Genomic DNA, 24,282 nt, shown 5'->3' on the forward strand with positions numbered 1-24,282 from the left:
GGCAGAAAAAAACAAAAATTGTGACTGAAGATCTGATTGTCCTGAAGAAAAAAACCAACCTGTTATTTACAAATGCAGGTATGTTTGGACTTTCCAATGTTCTTGCTCTGTACTCCAGTAGCTTCAGCACAATAAAGGTATTTTATCTGGAAATGTTATCAAGAAGAGAAAAGATGTACCAATTATCTCTGCTTTATCAGTTCAAAGGTCTGAAGTTATTTTGAATGTGTAGGCCTCTGTCAACATAATAAATTCCATCATGCTATTCTCTTTTAATACACAACAGACTAGTGAAGGTGCATCATGACATACAGGGAACAAATTGGAGTGTTGCAAAACCTCTTTAAAAGAGGTGGAGACTTGGAAACAGGGAGCAAGAGTCAGTTTATAAGGATGTGACAAACATGTCCTGAGGTTAGAAGCCTCAAAATGTATTACAGGAGCAGTGGAGCAAAAAAGTTCAAAAGAATAAGCATACAACTAGTGGAACCAATTTTGTCCCAAACTTCTGAAAACTGGGTGAAGTTGATTTCTTTAGGAACTTTTCACATATTTTGGATTTTTTAAATACATCCCTTAGGCTGACTTATTTGCTAGAGCTCTCCATAAAGAGAAGACCATGGGGACAGGATGTTGGAAAAAATTCCTCTAGTGCTTTGCTTGTTGGCCAGGTTCCAACTGTGCTTCTAGTGAGTTCAAAACTCTGACCTAGCTCCTGAGGGGAAGAGTTTGACTTGGGCCATGGGGGAGGGGAAGAGCTTATAAATTTATGGCATTTCAGCAGGGACAGATAGCAGGATACTTTTCAGATTAATCAAGTAGTTGTTTCACTAAAGAAACATTGCCTCTTCATTAAGGACTACCCCCCCCAACAGCAGGCATTGGGCTTCACAACTTTTCTAAAGGCTTCACAAACTTTTCTAAACCTTCAATACTTCAGAGTAGGCAGTTGTGCAAAAAACCACTCATATCTTCTATTAAAATCAGTCTGTTATTTAAACAGGAAAAAGACAGAGACCTAAAATTGTTGGTTTGCTTTAATTATTATCATACAAATTCACTTCAGAAAAAGAGGAAATGTTTTCAGAATAGATTTTTCCTTTCAAAAACTCAATGGCACCTTCAGTCGTCAGTTCTTGAAACCTCTTGTTCAGGACCTGGAACGAGAGAATACAAAAGGATACATTATTTTTAGTAAACTACCCTGTCCCACAAACCAAGCCTTCGCTGATGGCAAGGCCACAGGGATTTGCTGTATTTTGAGAAGTTAATTTGAAGAATTAATCCTGTTAATACAAAACAACAAACAGCAACTTAAAAAAATGCAGAAATAAGCCAAAGGATTTTTAGATACAAACAATTGAGGTGCTTGGCTTTTTTTTTTTTTTTTTTCCTGTTCCTGAGCTAATATTTATTTCACTGCCAATACTAAGTGGTAGTTTGTCTTTCAGAGTTCCTCTGTTATGACACAGCCACCTTCTATGTAGATATGCTACACTGTTGTCACTCCGATGAAAGCCCATAATTCCCTTTAGAACTCGTTCTGCCAAACAAACATTCTCATTATTACGCTGATGACATGACCTAAACAAGAGAAAACAGAAGGACTCTTCTTACCAGAATCACATGATAGCCCAGTTTACTTAGATGGCGCTTCTTCATTGCAAGCTTCCCTTGGGGGTGTGTTGTACCCAAACAAAAAGCAGAGGGAGGAACAAAGAGAAAAGCCAGTCTACAACCAAGAAGAGTATAAGACAATGATTCAGTAGTGCAGAATACTTAGGTATCTTTCTGATAGGCTAAGTATTAAGACTGCACACATTTCATTATCCCTTTTTATTTCTTCAGACTTAATTGCAACTTTTTTCTATTTATTTTTGCCCATTTACCCAAACTGGGTAAAGAGCAGAATTAAGTCCTTAAATCTCTACTTCCCCTATAATAAGAAGGAAATATTCTGCATTTTGACAGCTTGTGCACCTGTTTTGATCATTTGCTAACACTCAGGATCAGTTACTTCTTGCCATTGAACCCACTTAGAAAGGCAAGAAAATGAACGCTTTGGAAATCAGTTCTTGTTTCACAATTCACTAGCTAAAGCAAATTATAGAAAATACATTGCTGTACAGTGATCCAGAACACAAAGGTAAGTTACCCAATTCTAGCTGAGCCTTACTGAAATGATGGATGTCCCACTTCAGTTAGCGAGAAGTCTTTTTTCTCACATAAGACCTACGCTTTGTTTTCAAATAGTATTTCAGCAGCTGATTTCATTGCTAAAAATATATCACTGACATGCAAATTTTGGAGACTTAGAACAATAACTGAATTTTTAATTGGACACAGAAATACTTGGAATTTTACACCATAATGGTTTTTTTTTTCCCAATTTTAATCATACTTCAAAATCTGTATCTACTATAAGAGGTTGAAACATTCCTTCCTGTGAAATTTCCTGCCTCGTTTTCTGAAATGTAATTAGCCTCTGTCAGAAGAAGGTATTGAGCTGAATGAGTTGTTTTTCTCAACTCAATGTGTGGCAATTTCTGTATGTTTCTGTGAGCATAAGTAAGAAACAGTCTACTTTGCTTCTGCAAATCAGCAGAAATAGTAACTGGATAGAATAAATAGAAGCAAAACTAGCCTGCTAGAAAAAAAATCCCGTTAAAAAAAGGCACCTTTGAGCACTTATTTCAGCATAACTGTCTGCTGCAGTTACTGGGAGCACTTTCTTTCTGTCTGAATCCATCCAGATTTCAAAATCTGAAAACAAAACAACAAAATGTTAAACACTGCAAGAGTTTACAATTAGCAACCTATGTAGCTCATTTGGAAGTTTATTGGTTGCTTTTCCCTCCCTCCAACCAATCTGAACAGCTACAGCTTGCACACCTCCAGGAAAAGAGTTGGTTTTTTTTTTGTTTTTTTTTTTTTAAATTGCAGACATTAGTTTATGAAAATGAAATCTTAAAGAAACCAGTTTTGATCTGAGTCTGTCAAACCTACTCAGATTGTCCTGTAGTCTGATTTCTAGTTAGAAACACTTAATCTACAAATATTACAAAAAAAAAAAAACCTGGTAATCTGAGTTTGCTAGTAAATATAAATGAAAATGTAAAAGAAACCAAATGTTATGAAATGATCACCCTTCAAAGATCATATTCCATTTCATAAATGAAAGCTGAACTCAGCCAGATCTTAAGAGAAGAAACAAGTCAGAGAACAAAAGGTGGTGAATTTTTGTTTTTCCTTTAGCTTTAATACTAAGATGTCAACTTCATGAAACAGTTGGATACTGTGGAATTATATGCAGTTAAAAACTGCTTGCTAATACTCAACAAAAAAGTCCAAATCTGTTTTGTAAATAAAAGCAGTAAACTGACATTAACAGGTATCCTGGAAAATAAGATTGACCAAAGAAACCATTTTTTAAATGACTGTCTTCAAAACTTTACCTTTTATTTACCTGTAACCCATGCAAATTGTTACCACCTGATTATTTTAGGGATTATAAATCTACATTAAAAAGTAATGGCATACATGACAGTAATTTGGCTTCGTACCAATATGATACTCATATGGCAGCTGAACATTTTGCCGAAACATGTTCTCATCTCCCAGAAGTTCTAGCAGTGCCTCCCGAGCCTTTCTGAGATTAACAGATACTAATGAAGAGAAGCTTTCAGTTGGCACAAATGCAGGCTTCATGAAGGAAGGGCTATCAAGTTCCATACATGTTCTCACACAGTGAAGCATTGTTTCCCTTTTTTCCTTGTAAAGATCACCTGAAAATGAATACAAAAGTCTTACAGCCGGGGTATCACTTCACAAGATTTTTCATTTTGCTATCTTTTACAGCCTATTCAGAACCTCTTCAGATTCCAGGTACTAAAGCTGGTTTACAAATGTTAAGACTTCCCATATTTTTAAAGATGCCTGAACATCTTGAATATGGAACCCTTACTTCTCAACACAATTCTACCATTTTCACCAATCTTACATTCATTTTTGTGCAAATTATTAAACTGTAGCCACCACGGAGCCCAAGACAACAAACTTGATGCCTTAGCACATAATTAGAGAATATGGTGTCACTTAGGTCACAGTTACTGTGTCAGCTTTTTCTTGCAAATGTCGTGTTTAATGCTAATGGACTTTGACTTTTCCAAGCTATAAACCTTAGTACAATTACAACAAATTATGTATGGAGATGCATTACGCTTTTAAAGAATATGATGAAGCAAGGCCTGACCTGACACAAGTTCTTCAAAGTTGTCCTTTTTCAGCAGCTGATCGAGTGCACGATGAGGAAGATATCCTAAGATGCAAAGTGAATACACCGCCTTCAGTAGTTCTGTATTGGAAATCTGGGGAAGGTACTTATTCAAGCAGCTGTGAAGAGTCTCATAAAACCTTTTCCAAAAGCAGAAGGAAAGTAGCTGAGTACACAAATAAGACTATATAAAATGTAGTTTTCAAACAATTTCAAAAATACAACATAGAAATAATTATTATCTTGTATAATCCTATGTTCTTTAGTTCATCACTCCCATTAGAATCTTTGAGGCTACAGCTACTTTATCAAGAGACTTAGTAGCTTCATCAGTCTAGTTCCAAGAAAGTACCCATTTTCAGCTACAGAAAACAATTCCTATGTAGTACAAAAAAATACTAAAAGCACAGCAAATTTACCTTACAGATTAATAAATCTAGATTATGGACTTTTTCACAATTGAAATCAAATACCACTTGACATTCCATTCATTTCCTTACATTACTCCATGACAGCTATGTAACATCAGGCATTCTAAAACGAAAACCTACAAATGATGTTGGCCTCTGGGAATATAGTTGAGTCGTGAATACACTCGAAGAACAATCAAAAGGCTTTTCAAGTCCAGGAATTCGGAGTCTTCTGTAACTTTCTCAGCAAGAACACCCATCAGCTCAGTGGGCTGAAAGCCAAGTGACTCGAAGGCAGAAAGAAAAAGGATAATCTAAAACAAAAGACATTTTTATAAAGTCAAGAAAGTCAGTGAAGTGGATCTTTTCTTTTCAATAAGAAATGTTTTTTTAATGAAAGCAACTTTTAAAACCCTAATATGTCTTTTATTTCTTAATTTAATCTGCAAGTCAACAAAGAGAAATGCATTTATGAAAATTAACTGCATGAATTTCAAAGTGACTTTCATAAAAATATCTGCTCCAGAGACCGAAGATACATGTGAAAAAAGGTAAAACAGAATGAACCTGACATTGCTTATTTTATTGCTACTACTATAAAGTACTTGGTCTCAAACTCACCTGTCTTTTGTCCAAGAGGCAGACAACAGAATTAACATAGTCTGCTACTGTTGAAAACAGTTTTATATTACGGTACTGTAGACTGTGACAAGCTTCCAGAATAAGAATTAATTGCCAAAACGGAGCATCGTGAATATTCTCTGTAACATAAAAGAAAAAAGAACAAATGATACAAGTCAATGAAAGCCTGAGTTGAAAAAGATGAAGTACTAAAAAGCAATGCTCTCTCTGAACTCCTACGCTATGTGCTGCAGAGTGACATGCATGTCATAAAAGATAGTGATTGCAGGAGAAAAGAGCACAGCTACAATAGTACAATCATCAGTTGCAGACTTCGTTGCTTCCTCTGCCAGAGGACTCAAGACGACAGCAGGAAAATAACTGAATTCACATCCTCTGAGTTGTGCTCAGTGGTTTTCTAGGTTTAGCATGAAACACCTCGTTTCTTGAGGTGCTGCAGTTGAGGTGACAACTGCAGTTGAAGACAATGAAAGCTCTGCATCATATGAAGTGATTTGTAATGCTAGGTATTCTTAAGAAAAAAAAACAGGCCAAAGGAATCTTGTATTACAGGACACTTTGACCTGAATCTCTGTCTGCTGTTTAATTAGAAAATGAATATCATCACTGGGTCATTTCTTCACTTCTGCAAAAATTAACTCAATTTATGAAATACATAGTTACGACAATTATGGTCAGGTCCCTAGATATGGGAGAGGGCACTACTTTCTTGAAAGCCCCAGCAACTGAGTAGAACCTGTAAATTGTGCTGGAGAGTTCCCTTACCTCATGGGCCCCAAAGGATGCCCTCTCTCCTCTTCCTATTCTATCCCCAGCTCTGAAAGGGAGAAGTTTCTACCAAGAAATAAATCACTGTGCCCAGAGCATAATTTGCACAATATGCAGCAAGTCCTGAGAACATGCAGAAAAATGTACTGAGTAGCTGCTGACTCTGCATGCCACGTAGCCTGTGTCTATGTGTGGTAGAGTCCTGTGGTAGAAGGCAGTTAAAGACGGCATCCTAATCCACAGAACATAAAGACTGTATAAGCAACCCAAATATTTTTGTTTCCTAAATGTTAAGAATGTTGTTTTGCTATCTCAATAGTTTTTGAGACATATGTTCATAGGTATTTTAAGTGTGAATAAATACATGCAGACTCTGTATACATAGAAATGCATTATAAAGGTATGGAGAGAGGTGAGAGCAGTAATTTTCATTTAGATCTTTTAAGCTGTAGCATGAGGTCAATTATTAATCAGCATTCAAGAATGAGATCCAGCTAAACAGGGAAGAACTGTATTCCATTTAGTCTATCAACAAATTGCACTACACCACCAATCTATCTATCTATCAATATCTATTTCCCATTCAGATTTGTTTTAAAAACTTATCTGAAATCTACCTTTTATTGCTATCCTTCACTTCTTTTTCCAAAATAATGCATGCAGAAGAAAATCAAAGAAAAAAACCAACATAATTCAAGGAAACGTTAAAAAGGGTAGAGAATACAAGAACTATTTGTTATCATTATCCATCAGTAATTTTCTGTCTTGTCACTCATGAAATCACTCCGCATTACTGTCTTATCCTGTAAAACAAACATGTTCCCTGAGTTTTAAAGGAAATCAAGAAAGGGATGTGAAAGAAATAATGAGGAAGAACTTTGCACAAGGAAGGGAAATTTAATAAACACTTTTTTTTTTTTTTTTTTTTTTTTTCTCCTTACCCTGGATCTTTTTACTGCAGGCATTCAGGATTGGAATGGAACAATACTTCATTGCAACAAGACCCAAAAACACACGGTGAGCATTCGGGTAAGTCATGTGGTCTATCTCTCTCCAAACTGCCATCTAAAGTGAATCAGAATTTATTAAATTCTTCATTCTCTACATACACTACCGTTGTTTTATTATGAAAAACTTTTCACCAAAACTTTTCCAAATTTCTTAACCTGTTCAGACTTATAAGTAAGAAAAAGGAGCAACAGAAAGCAAAAGCATAAAGGAAGCTCTTTCAGTTTCTCAAAACACAATTAGAACAGATCAAGTGTTCTAGAACTCTGTCACTTAGCAAGTTCACAGCAATTTGCTTTTACATGGACTTTTTACAAGAAGTCTCAGTAAAACTTATTTCCTAATGCTGTGAATATATACATTACGCTAACTCTTAAAAAAAGAAACAGAAATATAATTAACATAGTTGACATTTAAATTATTGCAATTACTAGTTTGGATGTGTTTGAGAGCTGTAAGCCTTCAACAGGATCCAACTCCATACTGAGTAGAATATTTTTAATACAAACATCCAACCTGAAATGTGCACTGAGGCACAGAAGCTCTGATACCACAGAATAGACTTCATTTATAGAAGTAGCAATTAGACAAATAGAAGTGACAGCAAAAATGAGTCTAGCTTTATTGGATATTAAAAAAAGCAATATTCATACATATTAAAAAAATACAATATTCATGTGTATCAACAGGTAAATACAAAATGCACCTACAATAGAAATTATACAGTTTTATGTCAGTGTTCCAACTACAGGTTAGTAAAGGGAATCAGGGAATAGCCTACACATTCTTCTGTGAAATACTACGTGGCCAACCCAGAGGCAAGGGAACAACTATTTTACTGTCTCAACTCCTTTTGTGCAATTTCCATTGCTTTCTGTCCCATTTCATGGGGTAATTCCTCCAGCTTCAAACTTAAGATCTTTTTACAGATATAGCTGGACCATGATTCATACACCAAAACCTTTGTGTAATTTCTTTGTGCACCTGGAAAGAACCACACACAATTTACAAAACAAAGCAAAAGCACAGGCTTTGTGGAAGTAAAAATGAACCTCCAGACAAGTTTACCTCTAATTTCTTTTTCAGAAAGACTGGAGCATCCTTTCCCATACATTTCATCAAGTTTTGCAGTATGAACATATCTCTGATGCTTGGGAGTCGCTGCTCTACTAGTAATCTGAGGAAGAAAGAAATGCAAGGCCTTGAGACAGTTCTCTCATTTCAGCAAAAGCAGGTAGGTACCCCCATTTTTTTTCATTAGCATATTGCCAAGTTAAAGCAGTAATTCCTTCCTCCTCTTACATCACTTATTTGCAAGGCCAGCACAATTTTACATGATGTAGCTGTGGCTCAGTTGGAAATGATTACATTGTTACAGTGATATGGTTTTTTTTAAATGCTTCCTGATACCTAAGTGCTGTCCCTCACAAACTCTGAATATCAGAAACACCTTCCTTGCTACTACAGGTGACTGCAAATGGGAGTGCAGTTAAGCATCAAGGAATTAACACTTCTGTAGAGAACAATATATGTTTTATAACAATGACAACAACCTTGCGCAAAAAAAATGAGCAAGCTGTTATGTGAGCTGTAGACAGAAGGAGATATCATAGCACATAAGTGCATGATGAAGGTGTTCTGTTTTCCCAGCACTGCCTTTTCTGGCTCAGATACTGTAACTGTTACAGATACTGTAACTGTTGTCTCTGATTCACTCTTAATCATATCTACGCAACTACCAAAGTACAAAGTGTCACTGTCTAAGGCAGTGTATTGCTCTGAAATTCATTGCTGCAGATGCTGTTCCCTCAAATGGACAGAAGAATAGCCTATAGGTGGATCTCCTGCTTTCTACCTACAAGAACCATGTACCTGAGCTCACAGGAAAGCCTGCTTTTTGTGTGTCACTACCACATCCACCTTTTCAGAGCAGGTCCTGACTCAGGACCAAAAGAACTAAACTAGTGCAAGCTCTGTGCTAGCCTCAGTAAAAAGAATCTCATATGAGTCAGCAGATTGGATATCCATACAAATCTCATTGGCCTAGGGAAAATCATTAAAGTCAAAGAAGTTATTCTGATAAAGCACTCACCTGAATGCTTTGCTGCATTCACAGATAGATAAAATCAAAACTTGTTTTCATCTTAATTCTTCCTTACTAAATTAAAAAGAAATAGGGCCTGGCTGTTCTCATCACGAAAAATCAAAATACTTTATAATTTAAGCTAGACTCATTACCTCTTTCTTACAGGTTAAATATGTCTTTTATGCACACACATTCCCTCCATGATTTTTAAGACACATATATTCAAACAATATTTAAATACTAGTAACACATGTAAGGTAATTTCCTCACTGTAATCCAGCTTGAAGAGCGCTCACATTCTTGTCTTCATCCATCCCGGCTAACGTAGTGGCCAAAACTGACATACAGCGGTTATCCAGTTGATTGAGCTTCTCCTGTTAAAGAGTTTTCACAGTGCTAGATTACCTCAGACCAGTAAAAATTTCTGAAAAGAAAACCTCTTACTTTGTACCCGTCATCCTGTCTTCCCATTAGAAGTCAGGTCACAAGCTTAAGTCTCCACTGACCTCCACAGTCTCCAAGTTCATTTGAAAAGGGTAATGATTTTTCAGACTTCTCTCAGTTACGTGTGAAATCAGGCAGCGGTTTGAAAAATGAAAGAAACCAGATGTGCATACTGATTAACTAAGGGAGCCCCGTTTCCTCCGAACATCAGAGTAAACCAGAGATGTAACCCAAACCTCTCTGATGCTGTACAGCCTCAAAAAACCAACCCTGATATTTCAGCCCAAACTTCCGTGAGGGATTTTGATACTTACTTGGCACACTCTCAACAAAGTCTGCACTAAGAGAGTATTCTGAGGAACACCGAGGTTCACCACAGCGTGCAGACTGAACACCAGGTCGCCCCGTGTCATCCTCCTGGAGTGCTGCAGCAGCTGCTGACAAAGCCTGACGAAGGCCGGGTGCTCAAAGATGAGCCGCTTCTCGTAGCGCCGCTGGTCTTCTGACATCTTTCTCAAGAGTTTCCACATGGTAGTTAAACAGTTGGTGAACTGCTTGATGGAGAAAGCAGACTCTGAGGCCAAGTCCAGTACATCACTAGGACAGGCGCACTTATGGAGTCTGTTAAAGAACTGTTCATTTTGATCCAGCACTGCCTTCACTCCAAAGCTCTGTGCATCACCATCCAACTTCTCCATTTCCAAGGAGCTCTGCGGAGCCTGCTCGCTCACCGCAACCTCTCTACTCTTTTCCTGCTGTGCTTCATCACCTGTGCCGAAAACATCTGCTTTTTGAGACAGAAATCGAAGAGGCGATCCACATAGAGAGGGAAAAGTATTTAGAAACAACTTCCTGCAGTTCACATTCTCCAGGCGATCCCTGTGCCTGCTGCTCCATACAACGCACCCGCTTGTAGGAGCTGACGGTCTGGGCCCGGGGCTGCACCTGCACAAGTACCTGACTGCCTTCAGCAGGTAACCCATCTTAGGATTTATTTTTGTCAGCGTCTCACACATGGATGTGAAACGCTCGCTCAAGATCAGGGATCTGAAGAAATCCTACCATTGGAAACCGGCCTGGAAAAAGAACATAAAGACATTTACATAAGTCAAGTGGAACTGATATGCAACAGATTTGCGGGCTCTTAAGTAATACTGCCATGGAAAAAAATGTAAAAGCAGCAGCTGGGAACGGATCTGCAGAGGATTTTATTGGGCTTCCCGCACGCCGGGCGCCACCTTTTCCTCCGATCGATGCTGCGACCAAAGCCACCTCGCCGGGAGAGAGAACCTCCTCCCACCGCCTGCCCCGCAGGCCGGCCCGCTCCCTGACGGGGCTCCGGGTCCGCTCGCTGCCTGCTCGGCAGAGCCTGCCCGGGGCGGCCACGCCGCCGTGCAAAGCCCCGCTGCCGCGCAGGCCGAGCGGCCCCCTGCCGGCTCCCCGCGGACGGGGGCTGTGCGGCTCGCGACACGCGCGCGTGACTGCAGATGACTGCGCTCCGCCGACCACGAGCAGTTACCTCGCTCTCCAAGGCGCCATAACACCCAGCCGCCCTTCGCGCGCGCGTCCTGAGCGGGCCTCGCGAGAGGGACGGCGCGAGCCGAGGGACAAACGGTTGCAGCGCGTTGCCGCGCGACGGCAAACCGACCGTTAGGAGCGGCACGCGCATGGCCAAGCTGGTGCTGGCGGGTGAGGCGGCCGTTGGGCGCTGTGTGGGGCTGTAGCGGCTGCTCCTCTCAGCCGGCTCTGCCCCCTTTCGCGCCTTCGCTCTCTCTTGAGCGTGGCGTCTGTCCGTCACGCCGCCGCTGCCGCTTTCGAGTCAGCTCTGTCACCCTCACTCCATCGGGAAGCTTCTCTCTCTGCTATGCTCCCCTTCGCTCGTCCGGTGAAGCACCGCTTAGGCGTTGGCCGAAACACTCTTGCTGAACTGAGCAGGAGTTTGGCCTCTGAAATTACCCTTTCTTTGCTGGTAATTTGCTTGCCCTGACGCTTCAGAAAGTTCCCGGAGGAACTCGTGTGATACCGGTCACGCAGGCTCTGTGCCAACCGGGAGCAATTCAAAGAGCGTTTGACTCGTTGGTATCACGGAGCCTTCCCTTAGCCGTGCCGTTGCTGCTCCCACAGGTAGGGCAGGCTGCCCGCAGTACGCCAGAGCCGAGCTCCTGGCCGACTACCTCCAGGCTAACCTGCCGGCCTTCAGCGTGCACAAGGTGGTTCAGCACCCCGACAGGTGGGAGGTAAGGAGCGCAGATCCAGCCGTAGGGCCCGGCACTCCGCGGGGAAGGAGCGCGCTCACCTCCAGTGGGTCTCTCTGTCCCGCATTAGCGCTTGGGTAGGCGAGCACAGGTGCTGCTGAGCATTGGCTGTGAGTGCCAGCATGAGGGAAAGTTTGGATGCTGTGAGTCTGGCGTTCTTGTCAGTCTTACCACGGGATAGGGGCATAAGGTGAGAGTCGTGTGAAACTGTGTTTAGTTGATAGGAAGTACAGATAGTTACAGTACGGACAGGCCTCTCCTGTACTCGACGGAGTACTTTGCTGTATGCCCAATTGTTCATTCTACTTGAAGCCAATTTTACATATTGCTGCATCTGCAGTGTGGTCCCTATAAAAAACTGGAAAAAAAAATGCAGTATTACTTAACAAGACAGATGGTACTGTGATGTTTTTACCCATTATACTTTGCGTGACACCTCAGCCAAGTAACTCAAATAGTAAAGTGAAGAGCAGTTAACCTCTGCAGCCTACTTACCTCCCACAGAGGTTACCTTCTTACTTTCTTAAGGAATCCTGAGATTCCTTGTTGATTTGCAACATTTCTGTGTTCAATATCACTAAGAGAATAGAGCAGAATTACAGCAGTAAAACCAGGAGGAAATTACTAAGAAGTTGCTTATTTTGCTCTGTTGCTGGAATATTGTGGTATGTCTGTGTAACTTGCTGTGCACGTCAGTGTAACTTTGTGTCAGTCTGCTTTTTTTTGCGCACTGTTGCGTGGATAAGTTTTAAATGCTTGGTAATTATGTATTGAGAGGGAATAATGTTTATAGCTGTAACATATTAGTGTTAATATGTGAACAAATATTAAAACCTTCTGGGGTGATGTTTGCATTAGCAGTGGCTTCATGATGTTTGTGAAATGAATGGATGGGAGCACAAATGGTCTCCAATCATTTGGAGAGAACTGTTGGACCGTGGAGGCAAGGGTCTGCTTCTGGGAGGACTTAATGAATTTCTGGAACATGCTCAGGTAATGAGCAACTCTTAATACAGTAAGCCCATCATTTACATCTTCTTACAACATTGCTGATATTTATTCCTCCTTCAAATGTAAAATAAAGCTGTCTTTTCTAGTGTTCCCTTGCTGTGTTTGAGCTGTCATTTGACTAGAGAACGTCTGTTTTTGTTCCTAGAGCTATTACGGCATCACCTCAATGATGCTGACTGAGGAAATGTTAGAGATTGCTGAGGAGAACCTGCAAGCACACATAGAATCTGAAAAAGAGCAGGAAGAGATTAGAAGTCTTATCAACCCTTTGCAGATCTGGATCACCAGGTTAGAGTAGTAAAAAGAGTATAATTTTCACTCAGTTTCAGAAGAATACAATTTTTCTTATCACATGAGATATAACCAGCTGAGGTTATTCATGAATCCATGTAATTTGCTGATTTGAATTAGATCCTGCATCCCTCACTATGAGCATTCAGTGTATGAATTGAAAAGTATTTCTGTTTTAGTTGCATTTTGTTCCAGTATAAGTGGCTGATGTGAACAGGTGTCAGTGAGCCCCCTAGAGCACCTTGTGGAAAAGCAATTATTTACAAAATAAGCTGTAGTGCAAATATTTTACGTTAAATAATTTTTGAAATATTTAAATAGTCTTTTGCAGTTCTAGCTATAGAAATATATGTATTTCCCGTAGTCCCATCAAAAATATCCAAGAGATACCTTAAAAAAAAACCACGTTTAAAATCATAGTTCTTTAGTGACATTTTTAAATGACAACATCACTTGAAATGCATAGGATGAAAAACCTTTAAATGAAAGAGCATCCCAGATTTTTAATTTTAAGATGTTAAAATGGGAGCGCAATGAAGGATCCAAGCGAGTTATCTTTTTAAACATAATCAAATGCAAAGACAAGATCTTTGTGCTTACTGATGTAACACTTCTGTACAAGCAGTGTACAGTGGTTAATTTGTCCGTATCCTTCTTTTGTCAGTGCATCAGCTCCAACCTGCTATCAGCTTATCCCTCTGCTGGCAAGTGGTGATGTGTTTGGAATGACCACGGAAATCAGTATCCACTTGCTTGATGCTGTCCAGTTTAAGGAATATCTTTCTGGTGTTGTGATGGAAGTTGAAGACATGGCATTCCCACTTCTCCGTGGTATTTCAGGGCACACTGAGATAGACAAGGCTTTTCTTCAAGCTGATGTTATCGTTGTTCTTGATGATATCGTTTTAGAAAGAGACACCCAGACCCTTGAGGACTGCATTAGAACAGTGAGTGAGATCTGTCAAGTGTATGCTCCCCTGATTGAAAAGAATGCCAAGAGTGGAGTCAGAATAATTTCTACGGGAAAAACCTTTGTAAACCTTAAGGCAATGATGATTATCACGTACGGCCCATCCATTAAGCCTGAAAATGTCATTGCTGTTGCAACATCCTGGGAAAGTGCGTCTAAAGCCATGCTAGCCAGGAAGCTGAATATGAGTGCAGCAGGTGAGTATTTGTGTGTTCTGGGAGCATTTGGGGAATCCAGTGGATAGACATGCTGAGAGCACATACTTCATAGAACAGTACAGTTGATGTACGTGCAGAAATGCAAGCTCAGCAGTGCACCCATTGAATTGCACAGCTGTACAGAATGCCAGGGTGTGACTAGCAGGTGCTACTGTTCTCTTTGCTTACTGCTATCTGAATCTCTGCTTGATCCCATAAAAATTACTTTTCTTGCCAACTCTTGTGCATTGCCTGTCTAGTCTTATGTCTCTTCTATGTTGGAATATGCTAAGCTGGATTGAGCCATGTGGCAGATGAGGACCTAGAACTTGCAATCACATTTATACTGAGCAGCACGTTATTTTGGAGAGACACAAACTAGCTGTGAATAAGCATGACAGCATGCTTCTGTGTGGATAACATGAGTGAGGGAAATTTGTGCTATAGCATTATTTCTGGGTTAATTGGTTTTCTTTCTCAGATTAGTTGTCATAACTTGGTCATATTCACAGAGTTCTGGACAGCACAGCAGGGCTGTGTTCCAACAGTCTGTTCAGCATCAAGATCCTCTCAAGCGCTGCAATGGAAGGAACTGGTAGTCAACAACAGTGACATTTGGGAGCCTGATAATATAGAAAAAGAAGTTAGGCAGAATTGTCTATCAACAGTTTATTTCAGAAATTCATTTTGTACCAAAGCTATAACATTTTTGAAATATTTGCAATAGATTTCTTTTGAATGGTCTGTATTTGCTTGTACAGAACTTTAAATGGAAGGTTGTTCTGTATTTGTAACATGATTTGCTTTGTTTTCTAACACAAAAATATTTACTAACTTTTGTTTATTTTATGTAATAACATGATATTAATTAAAGTCCCATTACTGATTATGATGAGGTTTCATATTATGTTATGGAGAACTTTGATGTGATTTTCAGATGAAAACATTTTTGCTATTTAAGGCAGGACACTGAAATGAAAAATAGTTTATTTTCAAGTGGACTTCCAGAATTCATCCAGGTCAACCGATACTGTGAAAATATTTGTCTTTCTCCTTGTTAATCTGTATATTTTCCCCTGTTGCAGGTGTTAAAGATGTGATTGTTTGGGGCAACATTTCTGGCTGTATCTACATTGATTTGTCACATGCAAAGCTTTACAGATGTGACAGTGCTGTTTGGGGCCCAGCTAATTTTTCACGTCCTTTGTTGAATTTGATTTACGATAGGTATGTGCAGGACAGATTTGTTTTTTAAAGTAAAATTAAATAACTTCTTTACATCTGAGATTATCTGAACTTTTTAATGAACATCAAGAAATATGATTGTTTTCAAGATTTGTCTTTGACTAGCACTGTACATAAAGGAAAACTTGAGCTGAAGTACTAAGTTTGCAAAAGAAGTTGAGTAGTTCCTCCTCCTATGCATAGGTCTGATTCCTCTGCCAACTTTGTTTAGAACTATATATTCCTACATAGTAGGCTTCAAGAAGTACTGAAAAGCCGGATAGTGAATGGGATGTCTGGTATGCATGAAAAGACTTTGAAACAATGCTAAGCATGTACCTGCATCTTGTATCTGAATTACATTGAATTTATGGCTTGAGGGAACTGATGTTGTCAATTTCCCATAAGATTTGTTAATGTGTGTTAGAGGGATGCATGACATCTAAATAGCTTCTAGAGAAAAGAGAAATAGCAGGGAAAGGACGTTTGGAGTGAGAGGACAGCTGATGTTACAAGTACTCAGGCCTGGATTTGCAGGGCTCCTACTCTGGTGTAAGCCCTCCAGCATTTACAGGGTAGCAGATATTTCTTTTGTTCTTTACTGGTACTGTGCCAAGCAGGGATTGTGGTGCATGGATTCTTACATCAGACAGTAACAGTTATAAATAGTAATTATAATAGAGGTCATAGCTTGAGTAAATGACCTTTCACAGACAAATAATCCTTGTTGTCACCTCTTCAGCCGTTTTTTACTTATTTTCTGCCTTCAAGTGCTTTGCCTTCAGCAAAGCCTGAATAAACTGTAACTGTTATCTTCGCTTAATTCTAGTTCTGTTGTTCTATTCTTCCTATAGTCATCTCAGGGCTTCCCTCCCACCCTTCTTTTTGTTGTCAGCAAATGGATCAATTCAGAATTTATGTCTGCACAGAGTTCCCGTGTCTGCCATTGTGCAGGAGTATTACTTGCTCATGCAGTAGCCACTGCACTAAGATACTGGTTTCATGGTTCTCCTCCTGGAGAGATTGTTTCTATGGGAATATTTAGTGAAGGTAAGTCTACTTTTGCTTCCTTGTAGCCTTCCCCAATTTCTATAATGTGATTTTTTATTGATCTTTTTTTCTTAAATGTAATTTAAAAAAATCATTGTATCATTGGAAATTGAGAATTTTTTTCACTATGATAGCCTGCAAATCTACACAATTATGCTATCTTGAGCTCGTGATTTGATATTCATTTCTTAAAAGTGTCTCTTAGGTTGGTAGTATCTTGTTGGAGATTGTCATTTAGTCTTTTAAATGATTTTTTCATGTATGTGGTTTGTGCGTGGAATCTTTGTAATTGTTAGAGCTAAAGGTACAAAAGCTTGCTCTTCTTGTGAAAATATGTGGGCCAATAAACGGAGTATTACGCTACAGCCATTTAAACCTTGTATGAAAGAAAGGATTTACACTTTTTAAAATGTAAAATTGTTATGTGTCCATCAAACTAAAATTCAGAATTACAGTCAGAGGGAAGCCCTTTAGTCTTTGAATTGTGCAGTCAGTCTCTGTACTGAGATCTTGCACAGTTACAAACTTCTGCAAATTCGTAGGGCTTAATCTTGACATTGCTGAAAATGTGGTTTATAATCATAAATAATATGTCTGGGCAATTTTTCCTTCTCTGCAGGTCAGTTTTGCATTCCTGAAGGGATTGTCTTCTCTATGCCTGTGAGGTTCCAGAATGGTAGCTGGGAAGTTGTAACAGAATTAGAAATTAGTGAAAAAACACAGGAAGTTCTGGGACGCTTATCCTATGATCTGATACAGGTAATGATTTTGTGCATCTGATGGTATGATGCCCATTCTGCTGCCTATGGGCACACTGCAGTGTAACTTGGACTACTGAGACCCTTATTGCAGATGTTAGGCATATGCAAACTGTGCACTAGAGCTCATGTGTGTAAAACAGTATTAAAAAAGATAAGGTAGTATTTTTGTATTGAGATGAATAGAATATTGTTCTGCTCCCCAAAACGGAGTCGATAAAATAAGTTTACATATGGAAATGTAAAATTTGCACTCCAACATTCTGCAGGCTTTGTACAAACTGAAAAGTTAGCTTTAAAGCTTTTACATTCTGTGGTGCTGATTTTAATTTTGTGTTCTCAGAGTGCTTCTGTGCCAAGAAACGTCTTTTGGGAAGCTTGTGGCTGTGACTCTCGATGAATGAAGGCCAGACATTATTATGAAGAGGGATTTTTCAGTAAATACAGAATCAGCAAGCAGTAATTTCATCATTAGCTATTTGTCATTTAGTGAGACAGAAAGAATTTAATTTGGTTAAGTATTAAAGCATAAAAAGGACTGGTCGCAAATTCCACACCCTACCATCAATACAATATTTGTCATCTTCAGTCACAGTGGTTTACATGTGCCTATTATCTTCGTTTGAACATATTTTAATTTTGTGTGAGACACTTCAGTGCACCACGATTAGGGGGCATTAAAGCTGTTCTTTTTTTTTTTTATTCAGGAAAAGCGCATTGCACTAAAGGAAATAAAAGAAATGCATCCTTACGGAGCTGATACAATCACTGCTAAAAAAGATTTGTTTCAAGGTGGGTTTTCTTCCCCGTAAGAGACAACACCAAGTTTTAAGTGAGAATTTAAGTCATGGATTGTTATTTTATGTCCCTTTCCTTTAAACTGAATATAAAATTGTTCAAGGAGGAACATAAGTAGCAAGTGCTTGTCTGATAAATCCTGAACATGCCGCAGGAAGTCTGCATGGCAGATGCCTTATTTTTATAAATTTCTTTCATGTCATTCACAGATAATGAATATAAAAACTGAGCATGAATAATACATTTAGGATAAAAGTACTAGGGTTTTTTCCAACGTAGAGTGAATATAATATATTTTATTTTAGATTATTATTAAATAGAACATCTTTTTAAACTATGTAACTGTTATAAGAAAAGCACTTTCAGCATATAACCTACTAAAGGTTTTTGAGGCAATTCTTTACTATTCTTTATCCTCCAGGAATAAAGTTGAATTTCTATCAGAGAAAAAAAAAAAAGCAAATTGGAAATCAAACTCCTCATTTTTCTGCTTATTGTAATTCATTTAATATTTGTGATCTATAAGATAGCCAGAATGAGAAAAAATTGAGACACCCAAAGAGCGCAGACTTTAAAAAAAAACCAAGAGATTCTTTATTGCTACAAAGAAGGCAATGTCAGATGCCAGTAAGGAGCACTCACATCTGTCACTTCTTCCAATTACGATAGGTGAAAGATCTGTTCAAGATCACTACATTTTAAATTAGTTACCCATTTTGCTTCACTAACGAGATGCCAGTTTTATCATTAATTAATTTTACAATACACAATGATACAACAAGTTTCAACTAAAAGCCTATTGAACAACTCCAGTATCCATTGCTAAGATTAGGAGCAGAGAGAAGTCTGCCATAGGTACAGCTTTGGCAAAACTCCCTTGAATCTGGTCTACTTTTCCCATGCAGAATAACGGGAATAATTTCTCCTATGTCTTTGGTGCTGCTTTTCAATTGTCAGTCATCTTAAGAACGTGTAAAGGAAAGCATAATTGATCTCATTAATCTCAGTAATCAAAATAAAAACAGATTACAGTACATTTTTTTTTATATTTCTTTTTCTTGTATCTCTTCTACCTTTGATATCCCATTTGTGCCTTTTGTCCTTTTATGCAAATAAGATGTTTCTGTGCTTATCCCTGACCTTTTGTATTATCCTTATGTATTCCTTCTAGCTTGCATAGTTTGGATTATTTTTCATTTCAACATAACTTTTATTGCCTTTATGATCAGGTTCCCAAACATAACGTTTCCATTCATTTTCCCAGGCTCTCCCTCTTGTACTAGCCATTTCTTTCTACATCCAAATCCCACTGCCCTTTTTCCTTTAGAATTCTTTCCAATACTTCAGTTCCTACACTTTGCATGTGTTATCTACCTACCCTGTGGTCGAATGCATTAAGGGACAGGGTAAATAACGGGGCAGCTATTTGAGGCTGATGCACAGAGCCCTTACTGAGCACATCAGCCTTTCTGTTATCCATGCTCTTTTCTCAGAAAAGAACTACAGACACAAGATAATTTTCCTGATAAATACAGAATTTATTTATTCCTCTAGTTATTGTAATTTTTATTAACCCAGACAGATGATTCCCAGTTAGACAGGAGAGTCTTCCTCTCTGCTGTCTACTTGTGTGGCACTCCTTTTCTAGAGCAGCCCTGTTCCTGTAGTTGTTTTAAATACTAAGTGAGTCACTCCACTGCTGGCAACTAACAGTTTAGTTCTTACTTTTCTGACATTAGCATCAAGGGCCAAAAATTATCTAAGCTTATCTCCCTGCAAGTTTAACTCTTTTTGGAAATCAGCAAAAATATGTACTGCTTTTGCTTTATGTTTTTACAGAGATGGAAGCTTGTCCTACTGGCTCAGTTTAGCAAGAGTTGTCTTCAAGAGAAAATGGTGAAAATTCCCATGCTAAAACAGTGTTTCTATTGTTCGAAAGAGTAAACTAGAAAGAAATGTTAAGTGTTGTCATAGCTTTTATTGTGCTGTCTTCATCCAAATCTTGGAAATCAGTCGGTGGAAAATATCTCAAGAAAAGAATAAATATAAGTCTTAATCTAGAGACCAAAGAAAAACATTCACTCAATTTAATGTGTCTAGAATTTAATTTATGCCCAACTTATTCAGATGAATGAACTGTTTAGAAAAAAAACTCTTTCATGTCTGAAATGTTCATATTAGTATGACGTTCAGCAACACTTCACAGAGCAGTGGTTTCATAATTCCAAATTCCGCCTCTTATGGTGATTGTAGATTATGATAAACATCTCCAATGTGAGAATGTTTATTCTTAGGCAAGATTGATTTTTAACACAACAGCTTAACTGCGTGCATCTTCTTGGTGACAAGGTCATTTTTATTTCTATTATTCTATTTCATTAGTTTCATAGGGACTGCTCATACATTTCAAGTCAGACATACCATTAACTGGCTCCTTGTCTAGACCAGGTTGTTGAGGAACTGCTTTAATTTTCATGTCTTCAGTATCTCAAAAGATGGGGACTATGATAAATGAACTATGATTGTACTTGCTAATTTTTTATCAGTTGTGAATGTTAAAAGCAAAATAAAAAGTTTTCTATTCCTTGAATGGAACTCATGCAATTGGAATAACATTTTTTCTGTTCAAGTGGACCTTCAAACTCTTAGCAGGGATAGCCTTCATCTTACACGAGGAAATCAAGAGGAGTTTATGTTCTTAGCTGGTGAATGAGGAGTTCATAGAAAAATGAGCTTGGGAAACCTGGATTTCACAGGAGAGATGGAAGCGAGAGTGTAGTTTCTTACACAAAATATATACGGGAGAAGCGAGGTTTCACTGATACAATCATCTTCATGGATAAGTTCACCTGGAAGTTGTAGAGGCAGGAGTTGTAAGAAGTTTGAAGTAGAGGGCTAGGAATCATTAATTTCATGTGGAAATTCTCTCTAGAGAATTAGTTTCTAGAACTGTGTGCATAGAAAATTGGTTGAATCTGTGGGAAAATCTGGAGCCGGGTGTCTTGGCAGACTATAGGAGAAAAGGATGCTATCAGTAGTTTTTACAGACTGCGCTTGATTTGTTTCTTATTCTAAGACAGGAACTTCTGTAAAATGTATTTAAATTTGTGTTTTTCTATATGGAATATGATCTTATAGTCTTTTTAATATTTGAATTCTTTTACTCCTCCTATTGAGGTAACAGTTCAAACTATGCATTTCAAGCACAAACAATACACAGCTGTTAATGAGAAATACATTGCAGAAATGTTTTGTTTCTATGCAGACTTACTGGGCTTCTGAGTTACTGCCTGTGAACCATAAAGAATTTCACTTCAGTGCTTTAGAGGAGAATGAGAAAACAATGTCTTGGATATCTCTTATATCCAAAATTATTCTAAGTAATAGTTATGAACTAATTTGCAGTAATTAATTAGTGGCCTGCAAGGAAATTCAGATCTTTAGTCAGGGAAACATAACACAATGGAAACTGAAGTTTCTTGTTCTTTTCTTGGGGCTGTATGAAAGAATAAAAATAATAAGAAAGGTAAAATATAATAATATATTCAAAGTTGATTGTATCACGTTAGACCTAGTCATATATTGACAAATGTGGGTTTTCTGTAAGTAGTAAGTAATTCCTTGTGCATGTTTTCTCAGAAAGTTACTGCTGGGGCTCTGTATGCAGGGAATTCATAGCTTTAATGAATTCTATATTGAGAAATGTGTTCCACAGTGAGAAACATGAAAATTGCCTTTAAGATAAATGGATATGTCTAAAAAATGTTATATATATTCTCCATATTTCGATCTGCTGAAGAGAGCGTAAGCTTCCTGTGTAATTGGAACATTCCTTATTGTAGGACATTAACACTAGAGCTTACTATTTTTTCTCTTTGTTGTTGCACCAACTGTTACAGCCCTTTTGCTGCCTTAGTGTTCCAGCTTCCACCTTTTTTTTCCTCTCTATAGCAACACTGTTTCTCAGCAACTGGGAGATGCTTTGCAAAGACCCCTCAGTTGAAAAACATTGCATTCCGATGATAAGAAAAACTGGCTTTGAAACAAAGATCAAAGAAGCTTTATCTTGAATTATTGAAGATATTTATTACTAATTAATTAGTGTTTTCTGTTTTGACTGCTTAGACAATTACCTGATGCTTTGATCTGAGCTGTTGCTAGGCATTTGTTGAGAACAGCATTCATTTAAAAGCAAAACCTTTAGAACTGTGTCTTGAAGTCAACTTCTAAGTGCTACAAAACTACTGGACTTCTCTGAAGGTGTTTTCTGACCTATGGGCTTTTAGCAGCTAGCTGAGATAAAGGTAAGCGCTGTTACTCTATTTACAAGGAGACGGTAATCTCAGGCTTTGAACACAACATGGAATGTTTTCACCCTTTTAAGGAAACAGAAGTAATTGTACTTTATTTTATACATATTTAAAATGTTGCTCATACATTGTCTGACTCATTTCAAAAGAAGAAAGGCTTCTGTGAGCAAGTCAATTGATCTGTTGAGAGATTTCTGCTTTACTTGATCTGACTTGTCTTTTCCTGTATTTTAACTTACTTGTGCATTAAGTTTAAAAATGCATTTTATTTGCTAAACAACATATTCTGAGAATTTGTATAGAGATACAAAATACATGTAGGTGGTTAAAGCATATTACTTTTCTTGCACTTTACACAAAGGTGCCAGAATAAGGCTACTGTTGTTCTGCACTTTACAATAGTTGGGTTAATGGGATTAGAATGTATAATTATAGAACTTCTTTCTGTACATTTGTAACTAGTTTTATAATTCTTTTTTGTTTTGTGGAATTGCTCTTACTATTAGTAAAGGGCACATACATCCAAAAACACTGGTTGAAATAGTTATCAGTGACCATTATTAATTCAGGTGTGATGTTTTAGTAGATGGATGATCTTTTTCCTTCATATTGTATTCATTATGAGGTAGATATGCTAACAGTGGAGTAGATCCCACTCCTTTCAGCTCAACAGTCCCACTGCAAGGAGCTGGCCTGTCTGACGTTACGATGTTGCATCATGACAACTAGTTGAGTAAAACACTTAAGCAGGTACGTAACTTTGATACCTTCCTTGAGGACCACAGTTCAGATGTATAATGTATTTATCCACATGAGTAATTTATAGGGTAAGCATTTCACTGCATGGAGAGCTCGTTATCCTACCTAAGTATCAAGTGCTAATATATTATGCACACTGTTAAACTCAGTGAAGCCAATGGAGCTGCTCTTATTAGAGTAAGCTGAATTCTAATATAGGTGAGTTTAGCCTGTGCATTTTTATATTCATCTTGTTTTATTTTACATACCTTTGGTGGAGAGACAAAAGGAAGAAAAAAGAGGCAAGTTCTGTTTTTGTACATCTGTCATTTACCAAACATGTAGAGTTTAAGTTGCTACCTGTGGCTTGTATTTAATTCACTGCTTAGGAACTTCTGATTTCAGTGATTTCTATAAATTGATTTTTCTGTCAAAGTATGTGGACATATATAATGCTGCGCCTGTTTAGGAGTAATTGCATAAGCAAAATTGCATGCCTATGTAAATGTTGGGCAGAACTGCAATCTTGCAGAACTCAAGGTTGAATCCAAGCTGTAAATCTTGCTAAGGGAAGAAAACAGTGATGCTGAAAAAGGAACAGTGGTGTTTCTTTCAAAGAGGAACTTCAATAAAAATAGAGGCATTGTACTCTATAATGAGGAAGTAATAAAAGCAAGTCTGAATCCCATTATCTTAAATATTTATAGGTTATTTAGAGTCTGAAACACAAAGTTGCAACTTCTACCAATTACAATGCTGAACAATTTATTTACGATAAATATAATAATCATAGATGAATGAATTTTTATGCTTCATAATTGGCCAATATTCTATCATGCTTCTGGTAAATGATCAATGACTCACTGCAAAAATGTCAAGAAATGTAAAGCAGTGAAAGCTTGGGTAAGTTTTGTTTTAATACCGAATTTATTGTTTAGTCTTCAGATATTTTCAATTATTTAATTTTTATTTCTACTGAATTTCCATTTCTTTTCTACTGTAATCTATATAAATAAATGTGTGTGTGTGTGTGTGTGTGTGTGTGTGTG

At 38.0% G+C, this 24,282-nt stretch overlaps 2 protein-coding genes across 3 annotated transcripts; one reads left to right on the forward strand and one right to left on the reverse strand.

The window, feature by feature from the left end:
- Positions 1 to 1,019: 1,019 nt before the first annotated feature.
- Positions 1,020 to 11,219, reverse strand: FASTKD2 (FAST kinase domains 2). The gene is made up of 12 exons (XM_042822584.1): positions 11,151 to 11,219; positions 9,946 to 10,707; positions 9,458 to 9,561; positions 8,170 to 8,278; positions 7,035 to 7,158; positions 5,305 to 5,444; positions 4,825 to 4,997; positions 4,253 to 4,413; positions 3,564 to 3,785; positions 2,679 to 2,763; positions 1,618 to 1,732; positions 1,020 to 1,157 (listed from the first exon to the last, which is right to left on the reverse strand). Exons 2-12 carry the CDS (start codon positions 10,645 to 10,647, stop codon positions 1,038 to 1,040), a joined length of 2,055 nt encoding a protein of 684 aa, XP_042678518.1. The 5' UTR covers positions 10,648 to 10,707; positions 11,151 to 11,219; the 3' UTR covers positions 1,020 to 1,037.
- MDH1B (malate dehydrogenase 1B) lies at positions 8,189 to 20,732 on the forward strand. Of its 2 annotated transcripts, none has more exons than XM_042822586.1 (10): positions 8,189 to 8,335; positions 11,756 to 11,868; positions 12,745 to 12,879; positions 13,043 to 13,185; positions 13,853 to 14,355; positions 15,441 to 15,582; positions 16,475 to 16,629; positions 17,249 to 17,388; positions 18,095 to 18,179; positions 20,025 to 20,732. In XM_042822586.1, the coding sequence occupies exons 3-10, from the start codon at positions 12,769 to 12,771 to the stop codon at positions 20,054 to 20,056; spliced, it is 1,311 nt and encodes a 436-aa protein (XP_042678520.1). In that variant the 5' UTR covers positions 8,189 to 8,335; positions 11,756 to 11,868; positions 12,745 to 12,768; the 3' UTR covers positions 20,057 to 20,732. The 2 variants fall into 2 exon arrangements, with proteins under 2 accessions (XP_042678520.1, XP_042678519.1); XM_042822585.1 differs by lacking the exon at positions 8,189 to 8,335 and adding an exon at positions 11,275 to 11,320.
- Positions 20,733 to 24,282: the final 3,550 nt, after the last annotated feature.

Source organism: Centrocercus urophasianus, unplaced genomic scaffold (genome assembly GCF_019232065.1).
Source record: "Centrocercus urophasianus isolate 14NV4802_14NV808 unplaced genomic scaffold, USGS_Curo_1.0 seq_20, whole genome shotgun sequence".
NCBI classification, from domain to species: domain Eukaryota; kingdom Metazoa; phylum Chordata; class Aves; order Galliformes; family Phasianidae; genus Centrocercus; species Centrocercus urophasianus.